The following is a 26,055-nucleotide window of genomic DNA, read 5'->3' as shown; positions in this document are numbered from 1 at the left end:
AAAAAACAACCCTCCCCTGCAGCAACTTGCAAGGCCTCATAAAGGCAAGGAGTGAGATAGCTGGAAACACCTCTCCCATGTTTAATTGCCACAACATTGGGGGTGGACATATCAGGACACAGAAAGGGCCCGCGAAAAAAGATGGGTTACTCCAGATGTTCAGCTCCAGCTGCTATTTGCCTCTGCCAGCATAACTAGTGATGATGGGAGCTGTAGTGCAGCAACAGCTGGGAGGGTCACAGGCTCCCCATCTCTGGCTTAAAATATCATATACCGTATTTTTCGCCCTATAGGATGCACTTTTTCCCCTCCAAAAATGAAGGGAAAATGTGTGTGCGTCCTATGGAGCGAATGCAGGCTTTCGCTGAAGCCTGGAGAGCGAGAGGTGTCAGTGCACACCGACCCCTCTCGCTCTCCAGGCTTCAGGAAGCTATCCGCAAGGCTTGCAAGGTTTGCGGACAGCAGCCTGTTCTGGGGGCTAGGATCGGGGGAAGCTTGGGCTTCCCCCGCCCCAGCCCCGCGGCTGGGGGGGGGAAATATCCCCCCCAAAAAAACGAGGTGCGCCCTATGGGCCAGTGCGCCCTATAGGACGAAAAATATGGTATGTTGTTTTGATGTACGCTTTGACCATCTTTGTCAGTGAAGAAGAAGGTTGTCATTGTGGTAAGAACCACCTTTTAACCCTAGCTTGGCTTCTGTTATCCATGCCATGATAGCCTCCTGTTTGGATTACTGCAATACAGTGGTACCTCAGGTTAAAAACTTAATTCGTTCCAGAGGTCTGTTCTTAACCTGAAACTGTTCTTAACCTGAAGCACCACTTTAACTAATGGGGCCTCCTGCTGCCGCTGTGCAGCCGCTGCACAATTTCTGTTCTCATCCTGAAGCAAAGTTCTTAACCTGAGGTACTATTTCTGGGTTACCTGAAGCGTATGTAACCTGAATCGTCTGTAACCCGAGGTACCACTGTACATTGAATATGGATGGGTCTGCTTCTGAAGAGGGCCCAGAAATTTTATTTCATTCAGAACACAGATGCAAGATTGCCAGCTGAGACAGAGTGGTACAATTTGTTTATTTATATCTATGTATTTTGCAGAACATGTAGACCGCCAAACATCAAAATATCCAAGCAGTGTACAGTAAAAAAGAGAAATAACAATGAAATATAAAAGCATAATGAAACAGATTTCAGACATAAGAAATGTATTCAAATGTGGCAAGGGCAGTGAGATCCTCAGACCATTGCAAAATAGGTGGTGGATATTTATCCTTCCAGCTCGAAGTAGAAGTCTTTCAGCAACCATAAAGGCTCACAAAATCTACTTTGTTGTTTTGCCATTAATCCCCATACTACAGGAATGTAATTTAAAACTGCATGTACATTTGCAAATTTCAAGGATTTTGCCAATAAAAACCCCAACATGAATAACTTCAGCCTAAAAAGAAAATATCACTGGGCATGCTCTCATCATACGCTTCAATGAGATATTTCCAGCATTACACCTCCAGTGTCTTTCTGTATTACACAATGCCTTCCTGTAAAAATATTGTGGAGGCCCGTATACATTAAACATCAGTTTTTGCTGGATTAATTGCAAATTTAAGTCATAAAAATGCATCCCTGTCACCCCTCTTTTCTTCATTTTGGCTGCTTGGTTTTGGGAGAAGGAGAACTGTTGCTACTGTTAAACAACAGGGAGTCAGAAATCCTTGGTCATCTGCTACAAATCATGCCCCTGGTGCATAGCTGTCAACGTTTCCCTTTTTTTAAGGCAAATTCCCTTATTCCGAATAGGATTACTCGCAAGAAAAGGGAAAAGTTGACAGCTATGCCCTGGTGTAAGCTGTCGCCTGAACCCTTTTAATTCATGATGCCAAGAACGGAACCTGGGAGCTTCCTCATGAAAAGCCTATGTTCTACCACTGAGCTATGGTCCTTCATGCAAGGGAAGTGTATTATAGTGCACAATCTGTTCACAAGTGACCCAGATGAGCATATGTACAATACATTAGTCTTCAGGACACATTATAGGTCACAGCCTGACCTAGGATGAGTCACAACAGCAGCACTGCCACCATACAAATGTACAGTGAAATTAAAAAATAGTCCTCAGGTGTATGCTTCAGCTACAGGTGGATACCAGGTCTGAAAAGACAGACAGAGGCCAACAAAAGTCAAAGTCTAGGGGGTCACGCTGTCTATCGGTTTCCTCTTCTTTAGGATTACTCCTTGCAGAACCTGGGAGGTAGGAAGAGGGTGGGGAGCAAACTAGATTTAGTGTGTTTTGTCTGCCATTGGCTCTAGCTACATCAGCCATCAGCTCTGTCTCCAGCCACTGCTGGGCTCATTGCCTTCTGCCCTACTAGTCCCAACAGGCACCAAATCCTTGCTTCTTTAAGCCATCACCCCAGATCCTCGCCTCTCCACCGGTGCCCCAGTTCTCCCCTACCTGTTCCATTTTGGGTGAGTTTAAAATAACAGCAGCAACATCATCATCATCCCCCAAGCAAGTGACTGGACTAACATAACCACAAGCATCGCACAGGGCCTGGAGCATGTTCCTTCCCAGCCTGTGTGTGTGTCTGTGTGTGTGTGTGTTTTTCTCTCCATGCAGGAGGGAGGCTGAACTTGCCTATGACTGACAGCCAGCTGGGACTTCCTGTGTGTGTGGGTTTGCTGCTGCTAGCGCAACAGAGCCTTAACGCTTTGTGTGCAAGGGGAATAAGAAAAGGGGGGGGGGTGAATCAAAACACAGGCAGGCAGACAAATCTGGGGGTGGATAAGTAGCGGGGATCTCTTTTGCCGGGGCTTTTCTGAAAGCACACGGAGGAGGGGAAAGGGGGATTCACGAGCAGCCAGCCAGCCGCTGGAGGAGGAAGAGGAGGAGGCTGCACTGCGGAATAACGGGAGCTAAAAGAGGAAGAGGTTTGTAGCTGCCGCTGCTGCTTGTCGCTGATCCAGCAACTCAGGTATTTAGCTATGGTCCCCTCTGGCATTGCCCGCGCAGCCTGCTCTTGTCCCCCTAGCGCTATGGAGAGGGGATCTCTGATCTCTTCCCCCCACTCACCCTCCTCTCTCTCCATCCCTCCTTCCTCCCTTGCTTGCTTTTGGCAGCTGTTCCCGCAGCAACAATGGCTGAGAGAATTAATTCAGCACAAAGGGCTGTTGCTGATGGAGACGGTGGAAGAGGGAGGGGGGAAGAGGATGAAGGATACCCCTCCTTCTCCATCGAGAGCGAGAAAGAGAGAGAGAGAGAGAGAGAGAGAGACTGCGATGGTGCTTTGTTGGGGGATATAAGGAGGCATTGGGAATGCTTGGGGAGACAGCCTTTCCCCATGTATAAATCAAACCCCAGCAAGGGATGAGGATGTTGGCTGACTGCAACCCTCAGTCTGAATCACTCACAGTGTTAAGAGATGTTGCTCTTTTGGGAAGGATGCACAAGGAAGGGGAGGAGGTTTCCCTCGCTGCGCAGCTCTAAGGCTGTGCAATTTTATTTATTTGTTGCTCCGTTTCTCAGTTTTCTCCCAAATTTTAATCTTCTCCCAGTAATTTGAGATTCAGTTTGACAAGAGATTGGACCTGCCGTCCCTCCTCTCTTAGAAGTCTTGTGGGGATCACCTTCCAAAAATATGGGATGTCAGGTCCTCTGCCAATGGGGGATCCGTGCATGCAAAACACATCCAAATCTTGGACCTATGCTTACCTAAAGAGAGGGAAATGCAATCAGTGATTGACACCGCACAGTCCGCTCTCTTGGTGGCACATCCCGATCAATCTCAGTTGCAGTTCGAACACGTGTCCTTTTATTTTGGACGAGCTTGGAGTCCAAAATGCATTGACGGGAGGAATGGGTCATTCACCCTCTTGTTTGCTTTGATGAAAGAGGAGTGCTGGTTTATTGTCTTTCACTAACAAATATTGTTTCCTTGAGATATTTTTCTGCACTAATATCTAGAACCATAAACACACACACAAAAAGCTGTGGAGGTGCTATTCTCTGTACCACATTTGCTGGAGAATGAACTGAACAGTTCAGAATTTGACAAAGAATAGTATGCAATGGTTTCTTTGGAATTTGCAGAGGGAGGAAAGGAAATAGCTTTGGGGTGTTCTGTATACCAAAAAGCCAAGCCACCAGCTCACTGGGTCCATTAGATAAAGATCAGTTTCCCAAAAACCAGTGTCCAACAATTATTGTGAAAAAATATTTAATAGCAAACCAGTCTAGTGCAGGCAGAGCTAGGGTATTTTTTGCTCCAGAAGGGGCAGAAGATTATGTAGAAAGATCATTTTCACTTTTTTTTGGGGGGGGGGGTAAACTTATAACACGACTTATAACACACTGAACATTTAAGGACTGCTACATCGTAGGTTTGCTATTCAAGCCTTTTGGGTGAAAACATGCAGTGTATATTCTTTGTTGCTGGCAGATGATTTGATAGGACTGAGATACTGAAAGTTACTTTTTGCCCAGTATTTGAAAACTTGATTTCTGTCCAGTTTTGTACACCTGAAGACTTTGGAGAATGGCTTATGATTCTTGAAACACCATGCCGTTTTCTCACACAGGTTTGTTGTCTGTTTACAGTCACAAAGATGGCTGCTTCGTCCTCTTGCAATGCGGAAGACGACGAGAGCCTGAAGGGATGTGAACGCTATGTTCAGAAGCATAACATCCAGCAGATTCTGAAAGAGTGCATTGTCAACCTCTGCATAGCAAAACCTGACCGGCCGATGAAGTTCTTGCGAGAACATTTTGAGAAACTGGAGAAGGTCAGTGATTGTCAAATATGCACAGGGGCAAAGGGCACAAATGTAACAGCAGGGCAAAATCAAAGATACTTCCAGTATTTAGGAAGCTGCTTGTTATTGACTGAGACCCTTGGTCTGTCTAGCTCTGTGATGTTTACATCACGGGAAGGTGTGAGGTGGTGGTGTTGTGGGCCTGAACTGTCTGTCCTGGCAACCTCTATACATCCTGTTTGGGGTTGGGGGATAAATTTTATTCATTTTAAGGTGAATCTACTTATTCTACACTTTCTGAATCAATATATGAACCAGAACAAAACCATCCTTTGAAATTTGCATTTCTCCAAATTTTTCAGTGCAGTTTTCTGGCCAAGTAACGTGCACAAGAATGCATATGGTGGGGGTAAAGTGTGCATAGAAAGGCATATATTTGTAAAAGTAACATGCAGGATGCATTACATTTGATGAAATTACTTGCAAAAACATATTTGGTTGCACACCAAAAGGTGTATATTAGGAGAAATTTCACAACTACGCTGATGAATTTCCGTGAGAGAGAAAAAGGAATTCACCAACCGATGTGGAGATCTGGAGAACTGAAGCACGGGGAAATGAGAAACTGTGAGAAACTGAAATGGACAGATTCGTCTATCCCTAATTCCTGCCCCTTCCTACTTTTTATAAACGAAAAACAAAGTGAAATCTTTGCTTATAGGACACCTGGCTACTTTCTAGAGTGTAGTGCTGAAACCGCAGCCAGCAACCACTTAAATTTCCCAGAGGAATCTTTATATATAAATCAGAATATGCAAATTTCATGCCGAGTTATTTCCTTTGCTGTGCCCGATGCCAAGGGCTCTCACAAGTGGGGCAATCACTAAGCCTTGTGCGTACATCTACTGTGCAACGGTGTAAAACATCATTCATAGATGGTTCTAAGCTTTAGGTCACAACATTATGATACAGTCATACCTTGGGATAAATACGCTTCGGGATGAATATTTTCGGGTTGCACTCTGCGGCAACCCTGAAGTAATGGAGTGCGTTACTTCCGGGTTTTGCCGCGTGCGCATTCGCATATGCTCAAAATGATGTCACGTGCATGTGCGGAAGCGCTGAAACACGACCCGCGCACGTGCAGACGCGCGGACACGGGTTACGTTCACTTTGGGATGCGAACGGGGCTCCGGAACAGATCCCGTTCGCATCCTGAGGTACCAGTGTATTACACTGTATTACAGTGGTACCTCGGGTTAAGTACTTAATTCGTTCCGGAGGTCCGTTCTTAACCTGAAACTGTTCTTAATCTGATGTACCACTTTAGCTAATGGGGCCTCTCACTGCCGCCACACGATTTCTGTTCTCATCCTGAAGCAAAGTTCTTAACCCGAGGTACCATTTCTGGGTTAGCGGAGTCTGTAACCTGAAGCGTATGTAATATGAGGTACCACTGTATAAGCCTCTAAGTTAGTGGGGATCAGGGAAACCCACAACTTTTGGGCTCTTGTCCTTGAAACTGGGAAATGTCAGCAGACACTCTGCTAGATGCAAGAATGGGACCGTCCTCTCTGGATTCTCTGTTTGTCCAGACCTTGGGACATGCTGCCGAGGAGCCTGGTGTGGGGGAGATAAAACTGTAGCAATCTAAAAGCAACCAACCAACCTCCAGCATTCGAAATGATAGAGAGTTTATTTTGGTAAAGAACAGTGATTAAAGAAGAGGGACAGAGATAAGCAGGGTACAAGATAAAATATAACGCAAACTTTGCATCTAGCTAGCCTAACACTTTCAGCAAACAACGGCATTCAACTTGCAAGGCTGGCATAAGCAGGAATGGTCAAGATTTATATTCATTGTTTATTTGTAAGATTTCTTGCCAGCCCTTCACTGTAAGGTCCCAGGGTGGGTTGCTACAGTATAATATACAGTTATAAACACAGATAAAATGGTTACAGGTATTTTAAAAAAGCCAAGAAAAAGTATTCAAAAACTGAACAGTATACATCCAGCAAATGAGGAGCGTCCCACAAAGCAAAATACTCATCAGAGACCAAGATAAAGAGGTATCTTTGTGGTATACAGCAAAAGGGAGATGCAGGTGGTTAATGAGCCTTTGTGAGGAAGGAGTGCCACAATTTAGAGTCTGCCACAGGTAATGCCCATTCCCAGACCAGCTTTCCCCACACTTCTGAGCATGGGCCTAGCCAGGATTTATTTGAGGGGGGGCAAGCTTTGTGTTTTTTTGGCGGCAGAACTGAATTATCTGTGAGGCAACTGGTCAGCTAGTTAAACATTTTTATTTATTTGATTGGGAGGGTAGCTGCACACCCTGGCTATGCCCATGCTTCTGAGGCTGGTAGAAGTATCCTGCAGACCTCCTTCATGCCTGAAGACCAGCAGAGGAGGCCCTCTTGGGAGTTCCACCACCCTCAGAAGTTCAGGGGGGGGGTTGTGGTGGCTCAGGAGAGGGCATTCTTTGTGGCAGCTCTTAGCTTGCAGAACTCTCTCCCCAGAGAGGTGTGCCTGGCACTTTTCTTGTATAGTTTCCCACCACATGCTGAAGACAGAACCTACCCAATTTCTGTGACTGGAATTTGTTTTAACTGTTTTTTTAATTATTGAATTTTAAATTGCTGTGTCCTTCCTTGGGACCTTATGGTGAAGGATGGATAAGGAACAACAACAATTTCACAGAGCCACTGTGGTGGTTTAGTGGATAGAGTGTAGGACAAGGACATGGGACAAGAGGGTTCAAATCCCCACTCAGCCATGAAGCTCACCAGGTGACCTCAGGCCAGTCACTGTCTCTCAGCCTAACTTACTTCACAGGTTATTGTAATGATTAAGGGGGGGGGACCATTTATGCCACCTTGACCTCCTTGGAGGAAAAGGTGGGATATTGTTATTATTAATAATAATGAGAATCATACCAAATGAGTCTCCTTTGCTGATCTTAACACGCAAGAGGGCCTGTGGGGATGAAGGTGGTCTTTCAGACATTTCGGGCCTAAGTTGTTCTGGTGAAGACGAAAACGAGTTAAAATCACCTCACGTACGCTTGGGTGACAGAGGGGTGGGTAAGAGAAGCCCAACTCATAGAGAGAGGACTGTGGGGCAGACCAAGTGCACAGGAAACTTTCTGAGATGCTTGCTTGGCTTGGAGGTGATCATTGCTTTACTTAGGGAATGAAAGAAGAGAAAATCAGAAGGATCATCTCTTGTGTTCCTGTGGAGCAGAGTTAACTAAGAATTAACTATCATGTTTTGGGAGGGGGGAGCGGTTGCTTGAGATGTGTCTATCCCAGGCATCCCCAACCTTTGGCCCTCCAGATGTTTTGGGCTATAATTTCCCATCATCCCTGACCACTGGTCCTGTTAGCTAAGGATCATGGGAGTTGTAGGCCAAAACATCTGGAGGGCCAAAGGTGGGGGATACCTGGTCTATCCAGTCTTTCAATGATGAAGTCTTTCAAATAAGGAAAGATGCAGAAGGAGAGGTGAGATTTTGTGCTGGCCCTTTTGACACCTGAATCTGAATCTTCCTTGGATACCTCTGTGACGCTTTAATCGCAAGGCCTTTGGAAGAGGATTAGACAAATTCACAGAGGGCAAGGCTATCGATGGTGCTGTAACGCTGAGCTCCTGCACCTGTTGCATTGTCATATATGCAAAAGAACACAGGACAGATCCCGAGATGTGCAGTTTGGCTTGTATTACTGACCGGGACGAGATCATTGTTTGCCATTTTATTCAATTTATGCTGTGCTTTTCAACTGAGGTTGATTTCCAAGAGGAATTACAATGAAAATTGGTATATGTGTATGTAGAAATGAACAGCTATATCAGTTGCAGTTCTCAGTTTCAAGTCTGAAATTTAGTTTTCCACATTCCTGCAGCAATTTGCATTTTTCTTTTTCTTTTTAAAATCCTGATTAAAATCTGTTAACGTTTGAGTGCAAAATTATTCTTAATAAACATATTTTTGTAGGCAGTTTCAACTAATGTACATATTCTGGCAGGCAACTTGCCATAACGTAATGCATTTCTGTATGTTATTTTTCAACAATAGATTCGATTTGGGAGAGAGAGAGCTCAGTCAGTAGAGTATGAGATTCTTAATCTCACAGTCGTGGGTTTGAGCCCAAATAGGGCAAAAAAATCCAGCATTGCGGGGGGTTGGGCCAGATGACCCTCAGGGTCCCTTCCAACATTACAATTCTGTGATCCCGTGTCTTGTGGGAGAGGTACATGCTCTATAACAATTTTATGCACATTTTCCCCAATATATGTATTTTTTAAAATAAAAAAAATTGCTTGTTTGGAGCACTGTACCACAACATTTGGAGAAGCTGAATTTTGAAGGATGGCTGTGTTTCACTACTTGTATTGTTTCAGAAAGTGCAAATTAAGTCGTTTTGCCTTTAAATGTGCACTGAGCCACTGTTCTTCCCCCATCCCTCTGTGTGTGGCATTCTCCTCTGGCTCCTGGCCGTTGATGATTCAGTCCAGGCTCTTTGCTGGGGTGTGGGGATAGCAGAAGGGCCTGGCGGATGGGTAAAGATGCTAAGGCACTTTATCTTCGACTAGGAAGTGTGGTTGTGCAGAGACACACAAGATGGTTGAGCAAAGACTCTATAAAAGTGTGCAGGGTTTTGAATGCAGTTTCTGAAACCTCGTCATTTGGTCTGCCTCTTGGTTGTGTAGCTCACCTTCCCTCCTCATACGCGATGGCAATGGGCGAGTGTTTTGTATATAACGCATCATAATAATAATCTACTGTTCCGCCGTGTTTCCAAAACACATTTTGAAATGTGCCAAAGGCAAAGTTTCATCTTCAGTACATGAGAAAGAAGCTTTGTGTCTTAAGGCTTGGCTTCTTGTCAACAAGGAACAATGCAAGCTTGGCTAAATTATGGATACGCACATTTAAAAGATGTTCTTTCCTTTTCTCCTCAGTTATTAGTATCTTCTAAAAGTGCGGCGGTATGGTGGAGGTCAGAAGAGAACCCACGGCAGTTCTCTTCCAAAATTCAGCTTATAAAAAGAGGCCCATTGTGGGCCCAATGAGTAGGTTTTACACAAATTCAGACCATGCATTGAAAACACTCTTCTACAACTTTAAGAGCCATGGCTTATGGGAAGTGCTGATAGCAATTCTCAGCACCTTTAACAAACTACAGTTCCCAGAATTCTTTGGGGGAAGCCATGGTCCTTAAAATGGCATGAGTGCTTCAGGATTATGGTATGGATGTGGCCACAATGTGATGGGGGAACTAGGTCTTGAGCTTGCCTTGTCAGACTCTGAAGTTGAGGCAGGCAGGCCTCTCAGATAACTGTGGGCTGCCAGCTGAGTTAAAACATGCACAGAGACAGGCCAGCCCAAAGCCAGAAATCTGACTGAGCAGAGGAAGAAACAGGTGGACTTCCCCATAACAACTTCGGGTCAGGAGTGGCTGGTGCCCATTGATACTGGTAGGGCAGGAGGCCAACAGTAGGGGGAGCTATAGCCAATGACAGAAAAGCCAACTAATTCTAGCTAGGTCCCCATTTTCCTGCCTGCTCAGTTCTATAAGTGCTCAGGGAAGAAAGGGAAGGGCTTCTGAGACCCAATTCAGCTGGCCACCATTGGTATAGACTTCCGTGCCTAACAGTCACTCTCTGATTGAGTACTGGGATTTTACTGTGTTATATTGCTATGTTCTTGCTTTTATCTGCTTTTTTAATGAAGTACTGACACCTCTCTCTCTCTCTATTTTACTGCCCATGGCAGCCATTTTGCACGTTAATCAAGATACAAGCACTGGCACCTCATTTTGTACCTCCCAAAAAAAGCATTGGTTGCACGTGTTGTTGTTTCATCTCATCCTTGGTGTTATTCCCTGACTGGCAAATATCTTTGAACTTTGATCATTCCTCTTGCCTGCCCGGATGGGCGACAGAGAGGAGTGTGTGAATGTATGTAGAAAACAATCTACCATACAGAGATGAAATTTACGTTAGTTGTGTTTCCCACTTTGCCTCTGTCCCCATTGATGACTGCTATGTGGCCTCAGAAGGGAATGTGACACTCAGGCTGAAAAAGGTTCTGTGCTCCTGAGGTAACTCACTAAGCCACCTGGTGCTCCATTGGGGCTGCTCGGCCCAGTTTCAACACAACACCCACTCGCCAGCGCTTGCTGGACCTGGAATTGGAGTCTCTGGCCCAGAGATCTGTGGCATCTTGGGCTTGAGGAGCTCTGGTTCAGTGGTGGAGCACTGACCCTCAACTTCTAGTCCTGTTTTCTTCCACCTTGGATACCCAGGCATTGATGGACTACAACTCCCATCATCCCCAGCCAGCTTAGCCAATGGTCAGGGATGATGGGACTGCTTTAGCCCTGGAAATTGCCAGACTCTTGAGCTATGACTAGGGTGTCCTATCTTCTGTTTGAAAAATGTTGGAGAACTGCCTTCTATTTGAAGGGTGTCTACTCTGAGGTCAGCTTAAAGTCAAACACCCCTAAGAAGGGAGAACAGGTGTAGGACCTTGAAGTTAGCAGCACCTGGATAGCAGACTGAACAGGCACACGGGTTACCTGGTCACAGTGGTATTATTATTATTATTATTATTATTATTATTATTATTATTTTATACCCCACTCATCTGGCTGGGTTTCCCCAACCACTCTGGTCGGCACCCAACAGAATATTAAAAACACGATAAAACATCAAACATTAAAAACTTCCCTAAACAGGGTTGCCTCCAGATGTCTTCTAAAAGTCAGATAGTTGTTTATTTCCTTGACATCTGATGAGACGGTGTTCCACAGGGTGGGCGCCACTCCCGAGAAGACCCTCTGCGTGGTTCCCTACTAGGATTGAATGCCTATTTAAATTATAGTAATTATTAACAATTATCTTCATCTTTACATGTAAACTAGTACATGCAACTGATAGGCAAATTGGTGTCCTGTTTTGTTCTCTCTGTTTTTGGAAATGTCTAAGTGGCCCCCTTAGTCGTCAGGACATGCAGCCAGATTGGCCCCTGGGTGAGCCAGGAGGATTCCGGACTTTGGTGCCAAGTCTCCTAGTTTCAGTGGCGTAGCGTGGGTTGTCAGCACCCGGGGCAAGGCAAGTAATTTGCGCCCCCTAACCCGTGGATTTTAGTAGGGGCAGAGAGCTGCGAGTGCGAGCGCCCCCCCAGATGTTGCGCCCGGTGTGGCCGGCCCCCCCTGCACCCCCACGCTACGCCACTGCCTAGTTTGATATCCCAGCAGTTCCCTTTCCCATCCAGCAGATGCTGGTGGCACAGTGAACCAGCGTAGGATTCTGACTCTGAAGCTCATGGTGTCCGCCATGTAGTCACGGGCGGCTGCTCCATTAGGGCAAAGGGGCACTACTCCACCGGCTTCCGTCTGCCCTCAGCTAGCCAGCACCTACCTGAAAGTTTTCTTACTTGCAATCAGTCAGCTCTGCATATCATTGGTTCTGGCTCCACCTCCTGTTGGTCAGTTGCCTTCTGCCTTACCATTTCTAATAGGCACCAGTCGCCAAGACATTTCCTTGCTAACTTTTTCCGTGTTGGAGTTATTGGCATCAGCTGAACTCAGACCCATTAACCTCTAAACTGAAGAGGGGACGGGTGATGTGTTGTTGTACAATCCTGCTTTAATCTTCAGCAGTGGCGTAGCGTGGGTTGTCAGCATCCGGGGCAAGGCAAGTAATTTGTGCCCCCTAACTCATGGATTTGCGCCCCTAACCTGTGGATTTGCGCCCCCTAACCCTAACCCCCAGACGTTGTGCCCGGTGCGGCCGGCCCCCCCTGCACCCCCACGCTACGCCACTGATCTTCAGCACAGCCAGAGTAGATTTGACCCCCCCACCCCCACCCTAATAGTTGCCACCTTCCCTTATTAGTGTCTTGACGTTTTGCAGAGCAAGCGTAGCCGTGTTTGCAGCTTAGCTTGACGTTACAGCTTAATGCATCATAAAAGCCATGTCTGCAGAGATGTGGGTATGAATTTTGCATGAAAAGCTTGCGTTTCAGGATGACGGCAGCTCTGTTCGGCTAAATGAGCTTTGAAGGATGGGGAATGTGCCTCTTTTGTGCTCGACAGTGAAGCAGTCAAGAGAAAACGGGGATGGAGGCTTTGAGAAGGTCACTGCTTGTGAAGGAAAGTGAGGATGGAAGATTTTACTAGAATCCTCGATAAGATGTGTGAATGTATTGTTTCAGAGGCAAGCAAGGCCTGGTTTTACTAATTTGTTCAACAAAATTTATATATACTGCTTGATTGTAACAAAACCTTTAAGTAATTTACAAGAAATATTAAAACTACCAGCAAAAGCAGCTAAAAACAAGTTGTTAAAAGCATTATATATCTCTGTCTAAAAGCAATATTAAAACCAGCTACCAACTAAAGAGAGTTTTAAACATGTAAACCTCTATGTGTCTGGATAGTATTGCCCAGGCATAGGCAAACTTGGCCCTCCAGATATTTTGGGACTACAACTCCCGCCATCCCTAGCTAACAGGACCAGTGGTCAGGGATGATGGGAACTGTAGTCTCAAAAACATCTGGAGGACCGAGTTTGCCTAAGCCTGGTATTGTCCAAACACAAATGTTTTAAGCAGAGGCAAAAAAAAAACAAAAACCACCCAACCCACTACAGTATTGTGCAGATGGGGCCAATGTGGCAGCACTGGGGAAGCATCACAGAGCAAACTAAAGCAGAGGAAATCCATCAAGAATGTGCTATTATTGTGCCAATAGCATCTTGCAGAATACACCCACAATAAAACACCAGTCTGGGGTGAGTGGGAGCTCGCGGTTCCCTCACTGCAAGAAGCGAAGTTACAGGGAACCAGGCAGAGGGCCTTCTCGGTAGTGGCGCCCGCCCTGTGGAACGCCCTCCCACCAGATGTCAAGGAAATAAACAACTATCTGACTTTTAGAATACATCTGAAGGCAGCCCTGTTTAGGGAAGTTTTTAATGTTTGAAGTTTTGTTCTGTTTTTAGTCCTCTGTTGGGAGCTGCCCAGAGTGGCTGGGGAAACCCAGCCAGATAGGCGGGGTAGAAATAAATTATTATTATTATTATTATTATTATTATTATTATTATTATTATTATTAGATACTTGCACAGGCATTGTGATATTTGGAAGTATACAGCACAAGACATTTGAACCAGAGCAATGTGGCTATAGTCAAGGGAAATTACAAAACAAAAGCCAGCCCTGGTTATAAATCCCAAATATCTTGCACAAACCACAGCAGAGTAATCCTTCTGGAAGCAACAGGCTTCTTACAAAGACGGTTTGTTGATGATGAGCTGAAAGTTAATCTATGAAGACAACCATTCCTGTTCCTGGCCAATGTGGCCACCCAGGAGCATGCGCAGAAGGGTGCCTTAGCTTTGTGAGGAGTTCCATGACCTCACAAGGCAAGAACACCTGCCTGAAAGAGAACATAATTCACATATAGCTCTTTCCCAAGCTCTTGGCATTATACAAATAAAAAAACCGTAAAAAAGAAAATGACATGTAAAAGCCTTGAAGTATATATAAAAAGGCAGCAGTTGGCTACAAACATATATATATATATATACATATAGAATCAGTGGTTTTCCTTGTTAACCTGCTCCTTGGAGGACTGCAGCCAAAAACTCGGCTACCCCCGCCGTTATCCTTTGGTCAACGTCAGATAAGCAGAATCCCACACATTCACCTTGCTGGGGTTCCAAACCACCCAAAAGAGGGGACAGCATGCGTTGACGGAGCGTACTGTACAATGGGCAATGAAAGAGAATATGCTCTACAGTGTCCGGGACATTCATAGAGCATCTGCAGAATCTCTTGTTTCTAGGGATGTTTTGATATCTTCCCCAGACAAATGCTGAGGGAAAAACATTCAACCGGGCCAGCATAAAAGCCCTGCGTTGGGCTGGGATTATTAATTTAGTAACGTAATTGATTCTGCTATCTAAGATATTTAAATCATAGAATATGGGGGAGCAAATTTTGTTTACAGCTGCCATAATATTTTGTCTCTCGACATCCTTTAGTCTAGCTAGGATATTATGGAAAATGTATTGCTCATTAGAATTGTACAGGGGCTCCAGCTCGATGCCTAAAGATTCAATCTTTTTTTCGAGGTACTGATACCATCTTGATTTATAGGAGTCTTTGAGCAGATCAGCGAGCAGGCTTGATGGAGAGCAGCGAAAGTGGCAGCGTAACCAGTACTTTATTGAGGTGGACCATGCCCAGTATTCCATTGTGTGTATGCCTATTTCTGCACACATTGTTTCATATTTGATCACAGCTGGGAGTCCAAGAATACGTCTCAGAAAGCAGGAGTGAATCTTATTTAAATCACTGTTATATGCTTGGACCCATAGCGGGATTCCATAGAGTATCTGGGCTTGCACTTTTGTTTGAAATATCTGATTGGCCGCAGGAATAAATTGATTACCTTTCTGATAATAAAAACGGGCAACTGCTGATGAGGTGCACTTTGCCTGTTTTATGGCATTTGTGCGATGATTTGCCCACCCTAAATTGCTCTGGAATAAGATTCCCAGATACCTATAGGTTTTTACTTGTTGGATTTCTTGCCCTCTTATTTTCCATTTCTCTAGTTTCCAACCGTTCGAGAAGACCAAAATTTTTGTCTTCTCATAGTTTATAGAGAGTTTATTGCATTCGCAGTAAAGGGTCAGAGAAGATATAAGACGTTTCAGACCCAAGCTCGTTAGTGATAGTAGGACTGCATCGTCTGCATATAATAAGAGAGGAACTGGTTTCTGATTAAGTTTAGGGGCATGTGATTCTATTTTTTGAAGATGATCTGGCAAGTCTGATAAGAATAAATTAAATAGAAAGGGGGCAAGAATACATCCTTGTTTTACCCCTTTCGAGTTTGGGATATCTGATGAAAGGTGACCTATGGTGTTGAGTTTGACTTGACAGACATTGGAAGAGTATAGATTTTGTATCAGAATCAGTAAGCGCTGATCAATTTTTAGTTCTGCGAGTTTCCTCCACAGCTTTGGGCGGTCAATTGAGTCGAATGCACCACGAAAATCTACAAAAGCAGCATATATCTTAGATTGCCTTTGGGATCTATATTTTTCAACCAAATGCATAAGTATAAGGCAGTGGTCTAATGTAGAGCAACCTTTGGAGAAACCTATTTGTTCTTTCCCTGGTAAATTTAGATTTTTCATCCATGTAAGGAGTTTAGATAGAAGGTGCTTAGCGTAGATTTTCCCTATCACTGATAGTAAGCTTATCGGTCTATAGTTCCTTGGTTCTTTTGGGTCGCCATTTTTAAAGATTGGGATAATTATTGATCTTAACCATATCTCAGGTATGATCCCATCTTTGTCTATGAGAGTAAACAATTGAGCTAAGGGTTCTGCCCACCAATCTATATAGGTCTTGAATAATTCTATTGGTAGACCGTCTGGCCCAGGCGATTTCCCCGATTTGAAATTTTTAACTATCTCTCTAATTTCCACTTCTTCTACCCTTGGCCACTCCTGGAGTTTATTGATTTTATTTCTTATTTCTTTCCCAAGCATTTGAGTCTTTTTGTTAATTTAGGGTTGGATTGCCAAGGGCAATGGTAATTCTCTTGAAAAGTTTACAGGATTTGATAATAGCTCATGTTCTTATAAGGGAAAGAATAATGTGGGAGGAGAAGTAGAGCTGGAGGAACATAAGAGAGATATGAGGTTGTTATTATCACGTGAAGCAGAACCAGGAGACCTGTGCTCCTCCAGGCCTTGCTGGACTACAGCTCCCTTCATCCCCGACAGTTGGCTAGGCTGGTGGGAGTTGGAGTTGAACAACATCTGAAGGACCATAGACTACCCATCCCTGCTGTAAAGGATGCTGATGTTACACCATCATCATCATCATTTATATACACCCTTCATCCAAAGATCTGGGGTGGTTTACATCAAAAAATACAAAATGAAAACAACAACAAGTCCTGAGTGTGTCCTGAACCCCCTGGTCTACCTAGCGGCAAGTCCTGCTGGAGTATAAAGGTAAAGGTAAATGGACCCCTGACCATTAGGTCCAGTCGTGACTGACTCTGGGGTTGCAGCGCTCATCTCACTTTATTGGCTAAGGGAGCCAGCGTACAGCTTCCGGGTCGTGTGGCCAGCATGACTAAGCCACTTCTGGCGAACCAGAGCTGCACACGGAAACGCCGGTTACCTTCCCGACGGAGTGGTACCTATTTATCTACTCGCAATCTGACGTGCTTTCGAACTGCTAGGTTGGCAGGAGCTGGGACTGAAAAATGGGAGCTCACCCCGTCGCGGGGATTCGATCCACCGATCTTCTGATTGGCAAGTCCTAGGCTCTGTTGTTTAAACCACAGAGCCACCCGCGTCCCTCCTGCTGGTGTATACAGTATGTCAAATCCAAAGTCAGGGAACATAGTCTAGGGTCAATCCAAGTAAGCCAAACCCAAAGTCCATCAGTCAGAAAAAACAGTCCAAAGCCAAAACCAAAGCACAGTCCCATAGAGGTGCCGGAGCATCTAAGCTGAGGTCCATCAACATTTAAGCAGAACCAGCACCTCAGCTCTGCTTCCCGTTTATACCTTGCATGTTGATTGCAGCATCTGGTCTTGACAAGGCATGTGATTCTCACCTGTTCTGAGCCTACTCCACCTGGGCTGTGGGCCCTTGCCTGCCTCAGCCTCCCCAAGGATACTTCCCACCTCTCCCTCTGCCTCAGAGCCCACCTTGTTCATGGAGATGGGGGCCTCTCTGGCCCTGAGTAGGGGTCCTGCTCTTCTGGTCCCTGCACACTGACCCCCATCCCCTCGCCGGCATCTGTCACCCTGTGTGTACTTTCTGAAACCCCAACCTCTCCTTTCCCATCCCTGGCTTGCTCCAGTGGGTCCCAGTCATGGCTGCACCCCTCACTGGGATGCTCTTCTTCCTCTCCATTGTCCTGCCAGTTCAAGACAGTAAGCATGGCAGGACTGGTCCTCCATTTGATGGGATGTCCAGTCCAAGGCTCATTTTAAGATAAAGAACTCTTAGGATGGGAGAGCACTTCCTCCCCTGTTTACAGTCAGCACAGGCCAGCTGGTCAGTCTTTACCACTATGGCAAAATGTATTGTATTTCTTATAACTTACAATAATATATCTAAATTTGCATCGGTGCATTCAAGTAATCGTATACAAATCCTGTGCAAATTGGCATTCTCCTTTGTCTGCTTTTTTGGTGATCCACTTTTGGGTGTTGGGTAAGTGGCCAGCCTAGGCATGGTGCAAATAACTAGAAATAAATAAAACAAACTACCTCTGGAGAAATGGGCATGGAATTATACCTGGGCTGGGGACAGTGGTCCTCCAGATGTCTCTGGAATAAATATCACATTGTCCCTAAATATTGGCCGTGCTAGCTGAGGCCGGTGAAAACAGGAGTTGTGTTCTGGTCCAGTTCCAAAGCCTACAGAGAAAGAAGCAAAGCTGGTTGAAGGTTTTTGGACCATGGACAGCTCTGAGTGAGCATCTTTCTCCATTAATGGTTGGGAGCAGACTAAAGCCTTCTATACCCACCTCTTTCTCCAGATTCCTTTTATGCCTCTCTCTCCGCAGAAAGCTTCAAGCAAGCAACTTTCTCCAACAAAGGTGGGGAGCAGATTGAGGCCTCTTATGCCTCTCACTCCAGACTTCCTCCCCACACCTTGAGTAACTTAAGGGCCAACCCTCTGACCTGAAGACCCCTCCTTTGTTCCATAACCTTTCTGCACTCACAGCTGTCCCTGACTAGTGATGTGTGGTGGGAGACATTGGTTCTTCAGGCTCAGGGAAAGTTGCCTGTGAGGGTCCAAGCTCTGGCTTTGGTGGTCTAGGAGATTCATCTCTAAGTTCTTGTCCAACTGCCTCAGGCACAATAGTCTTCCTGTCTTCCGAAGTCAGCTCTGAGCCCTTACCCAGACCCAGACCCTCATGTGATGGCCCTGCAGCCTCCAACTCTTTGTCCAGACAGGGTTCACGACATCAGCATCTTGAAGGCCACCCATTTCCTATCCCTGGACTAGCCTGTAAGGTGCCTGCTCAAGGGCAGGGTGTGCCATAGCCCCTGTTGTTGAGAGATGGGATTTCAGTGTCTCAACTTGCCTGGGAATGCATTTGGTGTCAGATCCAGTGACGGTTGGCCTCTGTGCATTGTTGAGTTCAAGATTTGTTCCTTGTTTAATTAGTTAGTTGCCAACAAGGGTTCTATGCTGCAGCAAAAATTAATACATTTGAAAAATCTTTGTTTGAGACTTCTCTATCTTCTTTTTGAAATGTTATTTCTGCATTGGAAATGTCAAGTCTCGGCAAGCCAAGAACAAGTATGAAAAAGGATATCAAAAGAAGGTTTCACATGGGTAGAAGGAGCACCAAGCAAGAATGCATGGAGGAAAGACAGTGGAGGTTGTAGGCAGGTCAGAGGAGCATTGAGAGGGAGACCAGGAAGTGAAGCAACGGGTTCTATGCAGGTCCAAGAAGCATCAAGTGATTGCACAGGGATGGCACAGATGGGTTCTATGTAGGTCCAAGGAAAATCCAATCAGCACATAGTAAAGAAAGTTATAAACATGTTTTTTTGTGAAACAAAAAGTGGGTGTTATGGAGAAACCAGAGCAATAAAAAAGAGGGATTTATGATTGGCCCATTTTAACCCCATTTGGAAACTTAACCAAGTATTGTTGTGGTTGAGCAAATGCTTGCCAGTTTTGCTGTAAATTGGGGGGAGAGTTGCTAGGCTGTTTGAAGACCCTGCTACATTGGACTCATTTTCATTATTGGAGCCGGACTGGGTGTGGGTGGGAATGAAAGAGTGGCATGCAGGGAAGCAGATTCACAAACTTATGTACGCTTTATAGTCAAACGTAGTTTCTTACGTTCCTATTGAATTCATTGGGGCTTTCCCCATATCTGCTGCTTAATTGTGCTGGTACTGTATTATATATATGGATTTCCTTTAGGGGAGAGGTGAGCAATTTTTAGGGTTTCCAATTTCTCACAAGTGTTTAAGAGAGTTGGATTTGCCCACTGTTTTTCTGTATTTTGTATTTTTGCACTTGTTTATACTCTTTTTGAAATGATAAAAACATGAAGCTGGGATTGCAGCCTCTGTAATTAATTGGCAACAATAGCGATGCAGATCACTGTGGATAATTTCAAGGACAACCAGAAAAGAGTTTTAGAATTTTTGTTTCGTTTTGTAGATGAAATGGTTTTCAGGGCAACTTGGGTGATGTTTCTTAGGATCAATCCTGATGAAAAGAAAGGAATGGAATAATTTATTTGGAACATGCTCCATGCTGTTATTTTTCAGAATGCTGCGAGAGGTGGAAGAGAACAAACGGAGAGCACTTAGGTGGTATTTAATAGCTAGCTTTTTCTTTTGAAGCCCTTCCCGGAAAAATCCATATAGTCAATTTGAGTCTAGCGCTTACAAGCTGAAACCTCTTAGATGGTGATGGAGGAGGTCAACAGATGTAATGACAAGGAAGAAAATGCTATTTTCTTGGAAATAAAGAATCACTGAAATAAGCAAGTCCCGTGGACCTGTCAGGAGATTTGCTTTGTAGAATTGGAAAAAACAACAACCTGGAGTAGGTTATAAGCAATCTTACAGCCTTTGGCTGAATTTTATGCAGCCGTTGGCTTAATTAAGAAGAGCCAGTGTCCCAATCAGTCCAGCATCTGGGTGCCCACTGGGACTGGTGGGGCAGAAGGCCTGGAGGTCCAACAGTAGGTGGCGCCAGAGCCAATGATAGGCAGAGCTAATTCTAGTTTTGTTCCTGACCTTCTCCCTGCTGAGTTCTACAAGAGCAACACTGAGATTAAGGAGGAGGAAGCCAACAGGCAGTGCAACTCTTTGGAATGGCGGGAATTAAGAAGGCAGGAAGATGGTGGCTAGCTGAGGGCAGACTGAGATTGGTGGGACAGTGCCGCATTAGTCCAAATGGACCAATGTCCACTGCCCCGTTCTCACAGTGGCCAACCAGATGCCCCCTGGGAAGCTCGCAAGCAGGATCTGTACACAGCAGCGCTCTCCCAGCCTGTGGTTTCTAGCAATTAGTACTCCAAAGGCTCTGATAGTGGAGACACAACAAAGCCACTTGACTGACCTTGGGTACTATGGAGTGGAAGCTGCTCCTTTAGGGCAAATGGGGCAGAGCCCCCAACCACCTCAGTGGCATCAGCAGCCCCCACCTGCCTGCCTTCTTACCTACACCCAGCCCAAGGGGTGGTGTTGGCTATCAGCTGCTGCCTCCTCCTTCTTTTCAGTGTTGCCCTTGTAGAACCCAACAGGGAGGAAGAGGATGGCGACAAAACCAGAAGTTGTTGGCTCTGCCTGTCCACTGGCTCTGGCGCCACCTACTGTTGACCTCCCTGGCTTCCGCCCTATGGCCACCACCCACCACTGGTTCTAAGCGTCTTGGCTGGGGGTGGGTGAGAAGCGCGAGACACTATTTGCTGCTCTGCCTCAGTCATCAATATGCCTTGGACCAACCCTTCTTTCTCCTTAAGTCCTTCACTGAAATAAGAGTACAACAAGGCCCATTCTATTTTCTGTAGCCCAGGGGCTTTGTGTTTGTCTCTCTCTCTGTGTGTTTAAACCAAGCATGAAGTCAAGGAGAGAGTGTCCAAACTCATAATATCTCTGCGCTTGTGAATTATGCGTGCCATTCTGGTACATCATGAGAGCTTGTTGCCATGATGACAGTTTTAATAAATAAATAAAAGGACGGGTGAGGTGTTTACTTGTGACTTCTGTTGATGGCTTCATGGCAGGCTACGTCGGAAGATGGATATACTTAAAGGGCCCCTCTTGAAAGGTTTGCTGATTGTTCCTTTAAAAGATTTGCTACAACTGTATGTGTGTGTGTGTGTGAGAGAGAGAGAGAGAGAGAGAGAGAGAGAAAGAAAGAGAGAGAGTGCGCAAGTGTGCGGTTTTACCCCAGGATATGTGGACGATGACTTTTTAAAAGCTTAGCCCTGGCTGTCGTGTCTTCCTGAGTTTCCTTGCCTGAGTTCTGTAATGGATTTTCGAACCTGGGCAGCAAAAAGAAGCATATGGGGAAAGCTAGCTGCTTCGCTGCGTAGAAAGGGAGTTGGTAGCGAAGAGATCTCTTTTTAAACAAATGAACCGTATGGTAACTTGCATTTTTATATTTACTCTCTAACAAAAACAAAAAAAACCAAGCTAAGTGGGAGAGCTCCTTCAGAAGAAGTATATAAATGTTAATCTTGATGCATCCTTTGGATTTTGTACTTTATCGTTTCAAGGTGCTTCCCTCAGGTATTCGGCTTATAAAGTGGGGTTTTCTGTCTCTCTGTCTGTTTGATTTAATAACCTTCCGGTTCCACCATTCTTACATTGTTCATTGCAGCAGGCGGTCCAATAAGGGGCCCTCCGTTAAGTTTACCATGCACCAAAGAAGTTGTGGGGGGAGGAAAGCAAAGTTGTGGTCAGGGCGATTTGGTGCTGGGAAAAGAGGGGGCAAGACAGTGACCTCGGGCTGCAAAAAGCCTGTTTGCAGCTGGAGTTGCTTTGTAAATCAGTCCCCAAAACATTTTTTTTTTTTGGGGGGGGGGTCAGATATGGGGAACGGAGAGGATTTGTGTTAGCAATATTTGTGGCATGGTGAATCCAAAGCGATATAAAGCTAGTCCTCTTAGCTTAATGCTAGCAGCTATCTCAGTGTTTTTCCGAGTGCAAATTCTGAAATGCAGAACAGATGAGTTTTGCCTTGTGGTAGCACAGAATCCTCAGTGCTACTGTTGAGGAGCTGATGGACAAGCCGTTCCAAGTCAGCAGAGTGCAAAATATTGGGAAGCCTCTATGAAAGTGAACTCTTGTGGAATCTTTATTTTGGGGGCATTTGAGGATGAGGTGGCATCTAGGCATTTGGGAGGAATGCCTCAGGTATGCATACGGGCCCCACCTGAAGCAGAAACAGGTGACTCCAAAGTTTCCTTCCACTAACTCTAATATGCTGTGGTCTGCTGTTTCTGAAACATGGTTGATCTTGCTAGTCGGCGATCATTTACTGCTGCTACAGAGGTACAGTTTTTCTTCTACAATTTTCTTTTAAAAAGGTTGGTGCTGCTATGCACCATTTTGTGTTGTTTGTTTGTTTGTTTATTGTATCTATATGCTGCCTGCCTGGAAGGAACTAAATACAGTGTACCTGGCTTCCTCCCCCCCCCCTTTATCTTCACAACAACCCTGTGAGGGTTTATTGAGGTGAGAGATAGTGACTGGTCCAAGTTACTCAGTGAGCTTTGTAACCAAGCAGGTATTTGTATCTGAGTTCCCCCAGATTTCATCCAGTGCTATAACCAATAAACCATACTGGCAGATTTGTGTATCGTGGTTTCAGGTATCGTGTATCTATGCCACAGGCTCAAACTGGATTAATAGTCATTCTAATCTGGGAAATTATTTTTGTCAGAGAAGCTTACCATCTGCAAACAGAGTATTGTTTTCGGTACCTTCACCAAATTACAATGCCTAGGATTTATGGGGAGCCATGCCAGTTAAACAGGTACCATACCAGGTTAAGTTAGTGGTGTGGATGCATCTGGTGACAGGATAGTAGGAATCTGTTGGAATGTTTATGGAGGGCACCGAGTTTGCAGAGAATGAACAAGACTTGCCTGTTTAAAAGCTCTCTTTTGACAAAGTTGAGCTCAGAAACAGGCTGGAAAAGTTTCTGTGGTTTGGAGCAAATTTGTTCCTCTGCTGAACGGAACACAAACCTTTTGTTCTTTTATTATTGAATTTCTAACACACCTATCACAATACTATTTAAAACTGCAACGTTAAAAACATTTTAAAACCAATTAGTGACAATTTGCATTACAAGTATCACTCGTTCATCAGCCAAGATCATCAGTTGCATCAATTTTATATGTTTGCTCCAGGGTTCTTAATACTCTGTAACTGGTGGCATCAAATTCCATAAGTTCATTTTGTGAACAACTGTGGTCCGTCCTGAATCTCTTCCAAGGGAGATGTGGAGAGTGACAAGACAAGAACGGGCTTTCTCTGCAGTGGCTCCCTGTTTGTGGAATGCTATCTCTGAGGAGGTTCGCCTGGCGCCTTCATTATATACCTTTAGGCGCCAGGCAAAAATGATCCTTTTTAAGCAAGCCTTGGGCTGACTGATATCCAAAGCCCTTTTAAAATGTGTTGGAAGGGGGAAGGTTATTGGGTTGTTTTTGTTTTGATTATGTATTTTGTGGTTTCCTATAGTGATTTTATGTTGTAACCGCCCTGAGATGTGGGAGTATAGGGTGGTATACTACTACTACTACTACTACTACTACTACTACTACTACTACTACTTATTATTATTATTATTATTACACTGGGTGATCTTGCGTTCTAATAGAATGAGAGGAAGAGAACTCCTCTTTGTCCTCATTCTCCATGCTATGCGTACTCCTAAAAATCTCTGCAATTTAGTTCTCTTCCCCACCTCCTAAAATGGAAATCTCCAAAGGACCTAGCCCACGGTGAGTCAATATAGTGCCCCATAGATATTGCTGAACCCCAACTCCAATCAGCCCCAGCCAGGAAGGCCAATCCTCTGGGATGGTGGGAGTCGTACTCAGTAGTAGAGGGGCAAGTTCAAAAGTGCAGGGTCCATTCATGACAGTCACAGCCATCTCCCTTCTAAGATGATGCAACTTTCTGAGTGTATACAACCATTAGGAATGCATTGCAGAGATCATTGCAGACCTCCATGTATTGCCTTGGAGTTAGATCTACTGTTTTCTGTGCATGTGCAAGTGATGCGGAGTGCCCCAATATCGCCTTTTGGAACGACTTAAGTTGTATTTTCTGTGAAGCACCATTGTAGCTAACAGTGCTTGCAAACCATTCTCTTGAAACGGAAGTGCTTTGTGTTTTCAGCTTCCTCCAAATGCTTTGGAGCAGGCAGTGGATAAAAAGGCTCCTTTTCCATGCTGATTGGGTAGCTCTAAGACGCTCACAGGGACCCTGCTGCAGAAACGGTTGTGGGTGATCGACACCTCACAACCCTGGACCCTGGCAGCACTGACTGTTTTTCAACAACATATGGAGGCCACTGCTTTTACTGTTGACCTGTCCTCTCCTTGCCCTTTTTTTGTGCATTATTCCTAGCTCAAAGATAATCTTTTTGAGATGGTTGCACATATTCCTGTTGACTGGTCCATGAATCACCTGTTTTTCTCGCCGCTCTTACGCCTTTTGGGAAGAAGCCATTAAATCAGGAGACAGTTTTGAGCACCGCACTCCTTTCTTTTTTCTCATGCTACAGCTCATGAGCTAACCATAACTCATTTCCTGTGTCAATACAACCAGCTGATTAAGATGGTAATTAGCCACATGTCTGACACCGAGATCCGAGCTGTTCCCTCCTCCGCACCCTGCTATTTGGTAGACACACTTCCTAAATTGTCTTGTCAGTGCAATACTAGAGGTGAGCAGACTTGGCAGGGACTCTGGCCCAGTGTATGGCACGACAGAACACGGCGATGAGCAATCTGCTTGGGTCTGGAGAGGTTTTTCGCTGGAAAGCTATCAGTCAAGTCGCTTTGAGTCAGGAATGGAGAACCCATAGCCCTCCAGATGTTGTTGGACTGTGGGGCTTGGACTCAAGTGTAACTCATTGGTAGAGCATATGCACTGCGTGCAGAAGTTCCCACTTTCAGTCCCTGGCAGCTCCAGCCAGGGCTGGCAGATACTCCTGCCTGAAACTCTGGAGAACCCCTGCCAGTCGGTGTAAATTCATCTCCCCCATCACTTTTGTTTAGGTGGATGAATAGGGCCCTCCAAAAGGACTGTACACAGGGCCCTGCAGACCATAAATCTGCCACTGTGGTCCTAAGCTAAGTAGCTATTAGGGGGCAGCTTTGTCATCTGTGCCATCCCATACCCTCCAATATTTTTCCAATGAAAATAGGGATGTCCTGTTCCATCATCAACATCATCATTTTATTATTTATACAGTGGTACCTCTAGTTACGAACAGGATCCGTTCTGGAGGCCTGTTCACAACATGAAAAGAGCACAACCCACAGTGGCGCGTCTGCGCACGCGTGGGTTGCAATTCGCTGCTTCTGTGCATGTGTGTGACGTCATTTTGTGCACATGCGTGAGCGACAAAACCCGGAAGTAACCCTTTCCGGTACTTCTGGGTCGCCGCGGGACGTAACGTGAAAGAACGTAACATGAGGTATGACTGTACCCCACTCATCTGATTGTGTTGCCCCAACCACTCTGGGCGGCTT

General features: G+C 45.2%; 1 protein-coding gene across 8 annotated transcripts in view; it reads left to right on the top strand.

The window, feature by feature from the left end:
- Window positions 1–2,651: 2,651 nt before the first annotated feature.
- The window catches only part of PRKAR1B (protein kinase cAMP-dependent type I regulatory subunit beta), a 539,030-nt gene continuing 515,626 nt past the window's right edge, over window positions 2,652–26,055 (top strand). For 4 of the 8 annotated variants that reach the window (XR_014518920.1, XR_014518921.1, XR_014518922.1 and 1 more), the window contains exons 1-2: window positions 2,655–2,973; window positions 4,596–4,780. Coding sequence is in view for 5 of the 8 variants with exons in the window: in XM_083474486.1 (XP_083330612.1) it covers window positions 4,604–4,780 (177 nt within the window). In the remaining 3 variants the exon portion in view is untranslated. Of the gene's footprint in view, window positions 2,974–4,576; window positions 4,781–21,620; window positions 21,927–22,490; window positions 22,622–26,055 lie in introns of those variants that run through there. The other 4 variants (XM_083474488.1, XM_083474487.1, XM_083474489.1 and 1 more) reach the window with 4 other exon arrangements.

Source organism: Podarcis liolepis (genome assembly GCF_965112155.1).
Source record: "Podarcis liolepis genome assembly, chromosome: 14".
NCBI lineage: Eukaryota > Metazoa > Chordata > Lepidosauria > Squamata > Lacertidae > Podarcis > Podarcis liolepis.
Note: the sequence above shows the minus strand (reverse complement) of the source record. Positions and strands in the feature narration are given on the sequence as shown.